The 11,986-nt window shown below is 45.9% G+C and overlaps 1 protein-coding gene and 2 non-coding genes across 3 annotated transcripts; all 3 read left to right on the plus strand.

Annotated features, from left to right (window-relative positions):
• The first annotated feature begins 1,023 nt into the window (after positions 1 to 1,023).
• On the plus strand, positions 1,024 to 6,355 carry TPT1 (tumor protein, translationally-controlled 1). Its single transcript, XM_043500764.1, has 7 exons — positions 1,024 to 1,122; positions 1,158 to 1,219; positions 1,418 to 1,491; positions 2,382 to 2,569; positions 3,674 to 3,779; positions 4,347 to 4,463; positions 6,128 to 6,355. The coding sequence occupies exons 2-7, from the start codon at positions 1,192 to 1,194 to the stop codon at positions 6,128 to 6,130; spliced, it is 516 nt and encodes a 171-aa protein (XP_043356699.1). The 5' UTR covers positions 1,024 to 1,122; positions 1,158 to 1,191; the 3' UTR covers positions 6,131 to 6,355.
• On the plus strand, positions 5,943 to 6,072 carry LOC119850289. The gene has a single exon (XR_005290814.1). It is a non-coding gene; the product is annotated as a small nucleolar RNA SNORA31 (small nucleolar RNA).
• An 857-nt stretch (positions 6,356 to 7,212) lies between the features above and the next one.
• On the plus strand, positions 7,213 to 7,347 carry LOC119850288. The gene has a single exon (XR_005290813.1). It is a non-coding gene; the product is annotated as a small nucleolar RNA SNORA31 (small nucleolar RNA).
• Positions 7,348 to 11,986: the final 4,639 nt, after the last annotated feature.

The following is an 11,986-nucleotide window of genomic DNA, read 5'->3' on the forward strand; positions in this document are numbered from 1 at the left end:
GGGTGGGGCACTGTATAAATAAACAAACAATATTAACAAATAAATAATAGTAGCAATAACTCTCATTCCCTGCCTGGCCTCCTACAAAGCAGGGGAGGTGGGGTTATTGCCGAGGGGCAGGCAAAGGAGTCTGTGGTCATCACTTGCATCCGATGCAGGGAGCTGTAGCTCACGAAAGCTTATGCTCAAATAAATGTGTTAATCTCTAAGGTGCCACAAGTCCTCCTTTTCTTTTGGTGAATACAGACTAACACGGCTGCTCCTCTGAAACCTGTGGTCATCCTGTTAGCAAATATATACCGACTCGCTCTCCCTCTGTGGGTATGTCTGCCCTGCAAGCACTACAGCTTCAGCGCTGCAGCTACGTCTCTGTAGCACAGGCACTTGCTCCTGTGACAGAATCGGTTTTCCCGTTGCTCTAGTAAATCCACCCCGGAGAAGCTGCCATCGCCTCAGTCGACATAAGAATTCCACTACATCCACAGTGGGGAGTAGGTCGACCTGACTACAATGCATGAAACTTGTCACATCTCTGAGCCCTGGGCGCTGAGCGGAACTGGCTGGAAGGAAGAATGAAAAATTGTGACTCTTTTCACTATATATTTAGTTTGCGGCTTTGGGTCAAATTCCACTTGCCACCTGCCTCTTTCTGACCCGCCATCAGCCGGCTGGGGCTGCTCTGGTGCTCCCTGTGCAGCTGCGGCGCCGGCTGGGAGGTGATGCCCCAGCACAGGCTGCAGGAAGGCTCACACCGAGCCCCTTCCCGGGGCGCAGGGCTGGGTCGTGCCCACTGAACTCCCTGACAGCGTTGCCCATCGCCACTGGCAGCCGCGCTCGCGGAGCCTCCCCGCGTCAGAGAGCCGCGCAGGCGCAGTGCGGCGCGGGGCTTCCCCGTCTCGCCGCACCCACCGCCCGGCGGCCGCCGCCTCCGATTTGGCCGGCAGGTGGCGCCGCGCCGCGGGGGTGCGCGTGTGCTACGTCACGCTTTTCGGCGCGGCGAGGAGCGCGGGGATTGGTGACGCGGCAGGGACGTGCCCGCTATATGAGCTCTGGAAGCCGCTGACTCGGCCCTTTCCGCCTCGCTCCCTCCCGCTCTCGGGTCGCTCGCCGCGCACAGACCGAGCCGAGCCGAGCCGAGCCGCGCCGCGCCGCGCCGCGCCGCCCCGCCCAGCAGCCGCCGCCGCCGCCGCCATGATCATCTACCGGGACTGCATCAGCCGTGAGCGCGGGGGGGGAGGGGGCGCTGCGGGACCGGCCGGGCCCCGCGCATGAGCAGGCCGGGCGGGGAATGCGGAGCTCTGCGGCGGGGGAGGGGAGCGTCCCGCGGCCGGGGGGGGGGCGGTGCCTGGGCCGCGGGGAGGAGCGAGCGGGCGGGCGGGCCGGGCCGGGCCGGGCTGACGCCGCGCTCTCCCCGCAGAGGATGAGATGTTCTCCGATATCTACAGCATCCGGGAGGTCGCCGACGGGCTCTGCTTGGAAGTGGAGGGGAAGGTGAGTCACCGGGGCTGGGCCCGCCCGGAGCCGGGGGACCACGTGTCCCGGCGGAGTCTGCTGGGGACGCTGCTCCCTCCTGCCCGGGGCGCGCGTGGCCCGGCCGCGGAGCTCGGCACTCCCCCCCCCCCCCCCCCCGCCGGGCGGCTCTCAGGCCAAGCCCCCGGCCCACGGGTGGCCTGTTGCTCGGCAGAGGCCCGGTGTGACCCGCAAGGCTGGGCTGGTAACTGGTCGCAGCCGGCTGCTTGCTTGGGGCTGCTGGGGGACAGGCGCGAAGCTGCTGGGGGGGGGGAGAAGGGGGGGCAGCTCTGGCCAAGCCTCCTTGGCCCTCACAGGGGTACCCGCGCTTGGAGTAACAAGGGCTCGGGCTCGGCCGCCCCTACAGTTGATGGTAGCTCACCTGATGGGGGTCCCGCCTGCTCGCAGGTCAGCTAACGGTGTGTCTTCTAGCCCTTTCCTGAAACGGTTGCAGCTTGATTTGTTGCTAGTGACTGGAAGCAAACCACTGAGGTGACTGGCATGTCCGAGAGCACCCCAGCTAGAAGACTGGCCTGACTGCGAATACTTCAGCTCCCGCAGTCCCTGTAGCTCTTGGTGATGGTTTATCCTCCTTATCAGGACTAGTATCCCAATACTGGCCGAGATCTTTAACTTGTACGGAAGTCCTAGCCCTGCTTATCTGATAGGACAGGCGAGGAATTCAGCGCTGTTGTGGTTGTTAAATAATGGGGTAGTTCTGTAGCCCACTTCTGCTTTAAAATGAGCAGTTCCTGAATTGCCTGACAGCAGCAGTAGGGCTGAGTTAATAGTGCTTTTCTAAACGGTGCAAGTCTCATTTGATTCTGTGGTGCTTTCCTCTAATAAGCTTTTGATGTCTTCTTTAAATCCAGATGGTCACCAGGACAGAGGGTCAGATTGCTGATGCTTTGATTGGTGGCAATGCCTCCTCTGAAGCTATTGAAGAAGGAACAGATCCCACAGTTGTCACTGGTGTCGATATAGTAATGAATCACCATCTTCAGGAAACTAGCTTTACGAAAGAATCCTACAAGAAGTATATCAAGGACTACATGAAAGCGTAAGTGAAAACTGGTGTTACCCTTGAACTCATCTGTGAATGGTACATCATGAATTTCATCTCCTTAGATATCCTATTCCCAAAAGCAAGTCTGAGTCATGGTAGATCAGTTTGACACTTGAATAACTTCCGTGCTCCAATAGTTTCTCTTCATTTGAGACTCCTGAAGATTGAGTATAGGGGAGCACTTCAGAAAATGGTTTTAGCTAAGGTACAGGAATTGTTCATGAGGTGTAGGTCTTACCGTGCCTTCCTGTTCCATTGAGTGTTGCAGGCTTTTTATGTATAAAACAGGAATGTTTCTTCTACCCCACACAGTGAGGCTTGATGCACTAACACAGGGGATCTCAAACTGGGGGTTGGGATCCCTCAGGGTCACAAGTTGTCAGCTTCCACCCCAAATCCTGCTTTGCCTCCAGCGTTTATAATGGTGGTGTAAATTAAAACCATTTTTTATATATTTAAGGGGAGGGGGGCACTCAAAGGCTTGCTATGTGAAAGAGGTCACCAGTACAAAAGTTTGAGAACCACTGTGCTAACATTTATTAGGCCTCATCACCTTAGATGAGAGGCATTCTAAAACTATTGTAAGTCTAGGTAAATTCTTGTGTTATAAATTAATCTAGATTTCCAGGAGGCTGTTTAATTTGATGCCACACAATGTTGCATTGCCTAAAATTATGCATGTAAATAAACTCTCTGATCTAATTATCCAGCTGTCCAGCATCCAGACGCATAACTTTCTTCTCTCCAAGTGGAAAGTGTTCCCTCCAACTTGGGAGTCCCATCTTGGGCCCCTACTGTATCTTTTTTTTTTTTTTTTTTTTTTCGCTTGGAACAATGCTCTTGCTGATCTGGAACTCTGCCTACTCTCAACACATCCATGAAAGTAGTGTTAATAGCTTTTTTTTTTTTAGCAGCCAGAACATTTTGCCTTGCAGATTTCAATAGTGTCAGGGAGCAGGTGGTATTAGGAATGCTGCTGAATGGAGGTTCAGCAACATCAGGCAAACTTCTTCACGTTGGCATGAAGTAACCTTGCTCTGCTGAACTCCTTTGACGTTGGTTACATTCTAGTTAAGAGCTTGTTTTATTTCTTTTTAGAATCAAAGCCAGACTTGAGGAACACAAGCCAGACAGAGTAAAGCCTTTCATGACAGGGGCTGCAGAACAAGTCAAACACATCCTTGCAAACTTCAAAAATTACCAGGTAGGCTTAAATAGTGTTACTATTTTTGTAGTATAAAACAAAGGCATACCAACTGAGTTGTCTTTGAACCTCCTGACTGCTGTAAGGGTGGTGCCTGGGGGGGCCTTCATCTACCTTTTTCCAGGCGGTCTTGTCATAATTTGTAAATGGCTCTAATGTGCTTGTTGCTCATGGCTTTCCTGAGCAGCAACAGAATGGAGCTGAGCTGACCTGACTCTTGACTTTCACTGCCTACAAGGCCCAAAAGAGAAATAGTACAGTTGACCAAAGTCTAAATAGAACAGCTTTGCCCATAGTTGAATGTATAGTGGAGGCCTTGAAACTTTATTAAAAAGACACAATACTGTATTGACTTATTTGGCAGGTTCTAACTCTAAGAGCTAAAGCTTCTCCAAATTGGGCATAATTCATTAGAAGTGTATGGCACTTGCCCAAGAAAACTTCCTAGATCTGGATGACAATGTTTTTTTCCCCAAACACTGTCCATAGAGTATTTTGGTTACTCCTAGTTAGTCTTTACCTCATAGTAAAATTCATAATTGTAGTAACACTGGTTCTTTTTCAAAGTTCTTTGTAGGTGAGAACATGAATCCAGATGGCATGGTAGCTCTCCTGGACTTCCGTGAGGATGGAGTAACTCCATATATGATTTTCTTTAAGGATGGTTTAGAAACTGAGAAGTGTGTAAGTACTGAGTTCTTGCTCAAATATGTTTGACTCGTGTGGCTAATTTCCCTTGTGTATAAAAATGTCTGCTGTTGCAATATAAATGTTGCAAATTACTAATTCAGAGTAGTTTTGGAACTAGAATCACCTGTCAAAATGTAGATGTAACCACATTGGTTATTGGGCTCAATACAGGGAGTAGGTAGTCTGACCTCCTATATATTGGAGCCTATCTAATAGTCCCTTCTGGCATTAAACTCTGAATTGTACTGGAAGGCATCTCTTTTCAAAGATGTGGTCCCACTACAGGGAGACTAAATCAGAGCAGTGGTTGATGTATTTCATGGTGTGGGTTAATTATAGTGGTGGTCCCCATATAGATCAGATTCCATCCCTTTCCTCTGGTAATCCTCATGGTTCTTGCCTAACCATATTTAAGACAAGATTAAAACCTCTAATGCAGGTGATGTGGTTTCTTAGTTTATATCCCAGTACATAAACTCTAGATTGCTGCAGCCCCCGTTACACTCTAACTGCAGCTTGGCTCACGCCTTCCCTTCAAATTCAATTGTGTAATTCACCAAATATAGTGAATTACACAACTTGGCCAAAGCAGGTTAAATGCCTGCAGGTTCTAGAAGTGCTCTTTAGAGTTCTGGACTGGGCCACAACCCATGAGAAGAATTGCTGTTGATCATTGTGATGAAACTAATGCAAATACTGACTACTGTTCTCTAGTCATCAAGTATCCAGGGTGGAATTAATTTGATCCTACACTGAAGCTAGTATTTGATTATAATCTGCCACAGCAAATCCCTTCCCTTAGATTACTTTGATGGGGCCCATACTGCAGGATCATATGTTAAAGTGGCTGTGAACAATATTAATCCAGGAAAACTAGGTGCAAGGCTTTAAACTTTTACTGAAGTCTATTGTAAATTTTCTGGTATGAAAGAGCATGTTAAAGGTGGCCAGCTACATTTTTTTCTACTCTTGTAGGGTATTAGATTTCATACAGCACTAACTATGCCTTTTAACTCCTGCAGCTCTGATTTTTTTTTTTCAGTCATGTAGTTTTCATGCTGTTAGACTCAAGTAGTGAACAAGGGGAATATTTTCCCCACTTGGGCTGAGCAGAAACTTTTTTATGCATCACTTTCTCAATCTACCAGTGCATTCTAACACTATTGATTCTAGGAGTGAGGAGCAGGAAAAATTGTTTGTTCTCTTGGAATGCTCTACCTTGAAACTGCCACACAGCTCCTCTTGACAAAAGAGGGTCAGACTTTATCATATTTGTGCCATATTCTGTAATGCATAATCAGTCTTATGTCCCCTGTGAACCTGAACTTGTATTCAGGTGGTAGCATAAGATGAACTCCATCATATTATCCTGCCAGCAATGGAGGTGGGGGGGAGAAATCTAGGTGACATTGTTCTGTTTGGTACCTTTAGAAACTCAGAGCATCAACAGCTCTGAAAGCTTGTAGAAATGTTACGCATCCTCTGATAGACCTTGAGCAATTCTCCTTTTGCTCCTGGGTTTGCATTGTGATGCAAAAGGAACTTCCTTGTGCTTTCTGCCTGCCTGATCATGTGGTAGCTCAGACTGAAATGGGGAACATGTGCAGAGACACCATTGCTTGACTGAACCTGAAATAACCATTGTATTCTTGTTACAGTAACAAAACTGAGCAACTATTTTGGATCGCCCGTCATAACTTGCTGCTGCTCTTTCCTCATCAACACAATACCAGGACTCAGCAGTGTCTACCAACTGGACTGATACCATCTTGAGCTTTATTCACTTATTTTTGACCCTGATTTTGGAGTGGAGGCATTGTTTTAAAAAAAGAAAACTTGTCATGTAGGTTGTCTAAAATAAAACTCATTAAACCCATTCTAGGTAATGCCTGTTGGTCTAATGTGTTTCTTGAGCTGAACTCCTACAGTAAGCTTTTGACAAGTCTTGTGCCCAAGGACCTTTACTTGTTAGTAATATAGCCTGATCCTAGTACACGACAACTTAAGACTGTCTTCAGATAGACTTCATGCAAGTCACTACTTGAGACATTGGAATGCAAGTGCAGGCGCCTAACTTCTGCCTGCCTAGCAGTCTGAGGTGAATAAAGGAAATGTCCAAAGTGCCATCATAATGAAGTGGACCTTCTGCATCTCACAGTTCTACAAACTGAAGTAATTAACTCTCTGGAAGAGATACCAAAAACCAATAAAACAAAACTGAATTCAAAGCTATTAAAATGGAGTATTGGCTGAGCTTCTTTATCAGGCAAGGATATTTGGTTTCTTTACATTGCACAGCAATCTTAAAGCAGGGGGGGGAAGATCTCAGTAACACCAGAATGCAGCTGTTGAGCTAGTGCATGTGTGTGCAGGGGGATGGTGTGGGGAATACAGCTAATATAAAATTACAATATTGTTTTATGGACTGTCTACAGTTACCACCAAACTGTGTGGAGCAGTATTCTCACTGTGAGCAGCAGTGCATAAGTGATCAGTCATAGGATTAAGTAGATTTACAACTGGCTTGATAGATGGGACACTGAATATACATGAACTAGCTAAAATATTCCCAATGAAAATATGAAGTAGGTTTTGACAGGGAAGTAAGTGTTGGAGAAAGGCAATAGACCACCTTCCTACTTAGGTAAAGGAGGCAGGGCTGGGGTTAGACCTTACAAGCCTTTCAGTAGTGTACCCAGCTTTTATTTGGGTGTTAGTCCCTGCTGGAGGATTGTCACTAACAATGCATCTACTTGACAGACCTGGAGCATGTGACCATTGCTTTTCTGGTCCTCACTAGGATGCAAGAGTAAAACCGTTCCTTGCGCTTTCTGCCTGTCAACATGTGGCAGTCCAGATTGAATAAGGGAATATAGCTAGTCTAGAGCGATTACTGTTAAACTAAGGTTTCAGAGTAGCAGCCATGTTAGTCTGTATTCGCAAAAAGAAAAGGAGTACTTGTGGCACCTTAGAGACTAACAAGATGAAGTGAGCTGTAGCTCACGAAAGCTTATGCTCTAATAAATTTGTTAGTCTCTAAGGTGCCACAAGTACTCTTCTTTTTGTTAAACTAAAATAGCTTGACATAACAAGCTTGTCAATAGGTGGAAGAATTGGGTACATCTTTCCAATCACAACAGCCTCTTTAAAGGGTTTCTGCTACTTGTGACCAGTTTAGGGTGTGTTTCAGAGCAGGTGGTGGTTGGATCAGAATAGAACCGTCACAGTAAACGGTGATGGAAATAAGATTTACTCTTTTCCCCACAATGGACTTATCTTTACCAACAAAAGTAAATCAGATACTGTAGTCTAAGTGGCAATCTTGTAGTTATTCATTCAACCTCCAGTCTAGCATAGAGGGGTGAACAATGAGGTGGGACTTTATCTAGCCTACATTCACCAGCTTTATTCCTGGGGGAAGGCTGTTACCTTAGATTTGCAGCCTTCCCCTACGCTACAAAGTTGCATTCCTTCTGGACACTAGCAGACTTTTGGAGAGAAGCAATGGGATGCTACCCCCATGAATTGAGGGTCGTCTTGCCTCATTCCCTTCTGGAGTGAGTGGCTTTAATCTGTCCTCGTTGAAGCAGCTGTTGTGTTGGGCTGGGTGATAGACCTTTTTCTGTTCAATCTATTTCTTATTTTCTAGTGTGTGTACCCAATATGGGAGTTTGAAGCTGCACCATGGCCCTGTATAGCTGGGATGGGTTGTACAGCAGGACTTCCTAACACTTCATATAATGTCTAGCCAACTACTCACCCTTATGCTATCATTTTTGCTCCATTCAAATTTCTTTTGACTGTCTTCCCCACTTAGCATGTAGTCAGTTTCAGTGATGAATAATGAAAGCCTAAGGGCTTGTCTAGCCTCAACAGTTTTGCAGCATCAGATGTACCCACTATGTGAAGCAGGAGGTCCCTTGTGTGAATACAGTTAAATGGGTACAAAAGTTCATAGTTTATTGCAGTTAAGGATGAGCACTAAACTCATCTGCTATAAATCACCTTTATAACAGTATGGGTTTGTATAATTACAATGGTAGTAAATCACACCCCAAAGTGACAATTATCACCATGTAGGTAGCTTAAGTGTATGTTCAGTCTAAACTCTGCTTCCCAAAACAATGAGTCCAGTGGCACCTTAAAGACTAACAATGTATTTGGACATAATCTTTCATGGGTAAAAAATCCACTTGTAGGGTTTTTAACCCATGAAAGCTTATGCCCAAATAAATGTTAGTCTTTAAGGTGCCACTGGAGTCCTTATTATATTTGTAGATACAGACTAATGGCTACCCTTCTGTTTACAAACACATGTTTTGATCCTATTCTAAAATGTGGGATATCAAGTGTGATGCTTTGGTGGAGGATTCCTTAGACAACATGAGCCCTTGATTGAAGGGTTTTTTTTCTCCTAAGTCTTTGTCAAAAGTTTGAATAAAAGAGGGTTGAGCAGCTGAACTGAAACCCTATTTCCTTGCACTTGTACATGTTGGTTAAAAAACACATGCATTATTGGCCCTGCAGTCATAGCCACACCTTCCCCACCTGGTTCCACGATCCAGCTTTGGTCACTAAAAATTAATACTGCAAATAATGGATGTCAATCACCAAGTGCTGAAGCCTGACTTAGCGATACAGCTGTTCTCTTGCAGTAAGCAAACGCTGCAGAAGGTGAATGCCCAAAAAATTCAAAGCAATTTGGACTGACTTCTTAGAGGTCTATGATGCATGTGGACCCTGAAACCATTTCCCTTCCCTTTCTTTTATCTTACCACATTCCTCATCTACCACGATGTAAAGAGGGTTATTTGTTGGGGGAAATTACTCTTGAAAAAGGCTGTAGCAAAAGAAAGTGCTGTTCATGTAGTGTCAGCATCATGTCCTCAGTATTCCTCAGTGCTATTATGGGGGGCATAGATCAGTATTCACATTGCACTCTCAGTCACTGCCTGGCCTGGGCCAAGGAAACTAATGACCCAACCACTGGACCAAATTCTATGATGAATCCTAGTCATGTGCCACCTGAGACACGTTGTGCATATGTAAAATTTGTTAGTCTCTAAGGTGCCACGGGTACTCCTTTTCTTGTTGTGCATATGCTAAGAGTTCTGTTATTTTCTCCCTTTCAATGAATAGCCTGCATTTGTCTAACCAGCCTAACTGCTTTCTACCACAGCTGTGTCTTTGTCTTGACCCAGTGCACGCTGCCAATTGAGAGCCCTGTTGCCCTCATCTCCCAGCCCTACAAATTATGCTCGGTGCTTTGCAGTTCCTTTATCATTTAGTGCTTCAGTCAGTTAAAATCCAAGTGCCACTGAAAAATTGAGGGGCTCAGCTACTTTACTTCACTTCCTAAAATCCAAATGCCACAGCACCTGCTAGCATCCCACGCAATCCTGTTTTGTAACAGAGCGAGATTTGGGTTGTAATAAACTGCTGGAGGGCAGTAGTTCCATTATGTTGTAGCTTTAGTCAGAAAACAGGTGCTAGAGAAGAGCTAGATCCTTGGGAGCTGTGGCAGCGCAGCTCCTTTCTGGGTCTAGGGATCCAGGCTTTGTTTCGCTGGTCTGCTTTCCACCCTTTGAAAAATACGTTACGTTTCAGTCAGTTCCTGTTATCTGGACTCTGTAACATCTCATTAAACTGAAGTAACTGTAGCTAATCCCAGTGCGATGACTTTTGGGTCTTGTCACTTTATTCCTCCATGGAAAGAAAAATCTAGGTGTTTAGTACTTCTAAATAGATATGGGCCTTTTTTTTTTTGTCTGTACTGACCCTGGTACTATAGGTGTGGAAGGTGGAGGCCTAGTGCAATCAGTCTTGGAACGTAAAACATGACAATCCCTTCTATGTACTTGGCTACAGCTGAAGGCTGCTGCATTAGCCCAGAGCACTGCTAAAGAGGACCTGCAAAGGAAGAAACAAAAAAGCATGGGTGGAGGGGTTTGGGGTCTTTAGGATGTAGAAAGTAGTGCTGGACGTTTAGACTGTGGCCAGCTGATGTCCCAGTAAGATTAGGGCGTGGCAAGTGCCGAGGAAGTGAGGAAAAAGCAAGAAAAGGTTTTTTTGAGAAAGTTCAGGGAGGTGAGTCATCTTTCACGGAGCCTGTTAGACTCTAGCTCTGCTTTTATAATCTATGTTTTTGATCTGTGGCTTTCTATAGCAGATGCTTTTTAAAAATATAAACCATGCCAGCTGCAATTTAGTGACCCTTTGTTTTCCCATGTTGCCATTGAGCACCTTTACAAAATGTAATTAAGCATCTCGGTGACCTAGTAATGTTATAGGCTCCACCTCTTCCATGACTGAGCAAACACAATAAACCTTCAGAACTCCCTGGCATTGTCGCCATCCCTGAGTGCTTTGTCTACATGGGAACACTTGGGAAAGTTAGGGCAAATCAGCTAAATGAAGTCAATGCATGTTCAAGCACATTAAACCCTTGTGTGGATACTCTCATTCAGGAGTGAAGTGAGCTTAGTCAGGTGATATATTTTATTAGACCAATTTCTGTTGGTGAGAGAGCCTAGCTTTTGAGCCACACACAGCTCTTCAGTTCTGGGAAACTGTCAGAGCTAAATACAAGGTGGAACAGATTATTTAGCGCAAGTAGTTAGGACGTGTTTCATGGGACCATTCTAAGTTAAGTGGCCTGTTAACACCTGTGCAGTCATGGAGGGAGGGGTGCAAGATAGTTGTTTGTGGGTTAGGGATTTTTGTAATAAGCCATAAATCCAATGTCTCTGTTCAGTCCATGATTTTTAATGTGTAGCAAAGTTCTGAATTTAAGCTCCCAGGCCTGTATTTGGTGCAGGTTTCCTTTGAGAATGAGGTCTGGTAGGTCAGATGTTGCGTGATCGCTTTGTGAAAAGTGTTTACCCACAAGTGATAGGATTTTTGTTGTTATTTTTTCTGGGTGAATTCCCTTGAAAGCAAAGGGCCTGGCTACACTGGAGCCTTCAAAGTGCTTTTGCCGGAGCGCTAGGAGAGTGCTAGTGTGGTCGTATGAGAGCACTCCCGGTAATCCACCTCCACGAGGGGATTAGCTCCGAGCTCTGGGAGTGCGGCTCCCAGCACTCAGAGCCCGTTTACACTAGAGCTTTAAAGCGCTCTGACGGTGATTTTTCACACCCCTGAGCCAGCAAGTTAGAGCGCTATAAAATGTGAGTGTAGCCATGCCCATAGTGAGTGTCTGGTTTCACCTGCATAGTTGTTACTGGGGCATTTAATGCAGTGACTGAGTACATCACATCTTGTGATCGTTCTCTGTAACAATGCTCTGAGGCTCCTTGGCTCCTGAATGAGAGTGTCCACACCCGGATTTAACACACTTTAGTGTGCATTGGACTTCAGTTGATTAGTCTTAACTTTCCTGGGGCCTGGTCTATACTGAAAAATATCAGCTTAACTGCAGCTGTATCAGTCGGGGGTGTGAAACCACCACACCCCTCACTGACATAACTGCCACCATAGCTGCATCTACGCTGGGAGCTATGTTAAGGGGAGAGGACTTC

Source organism: Dermochelys coriacea, chromosome 1, assembly GCF_009764565.3.
Source record: "Dermochelys coriacea isolate rDerCor1 chromosome 1, rDerCor1.pri.v4, whole genome shotgun sequence".
NCBI lineage: Eukaryota > Metazoa > Chordata > Testudines > Dermochelyidae > Dermochelys > Dermochelys coriacea.

Bases quoted from the DNA above. Each gene is read 5' to 3' on its own strand.
- TPT1 (XM_043500764.1), top strand. From the start codon at position 1,192: ATGATCATCTACCGGGACTGCATCAGCC. The intron at 1,220-1,417 runs GTGAGCGCGGGG...CTCTCCCCGCAG, and splicing joins CTACCGGGACTGCATCAGCC to AGGATGAGATGTTCTCCGAT. The intron at 2,570-3,673 runs GTAAGTGAAAAC...ATTTCTTTTTAG, and splicing joins ATCAAGGACTACATGAAAGC to AATCAAAGCCAGACTTGAGG.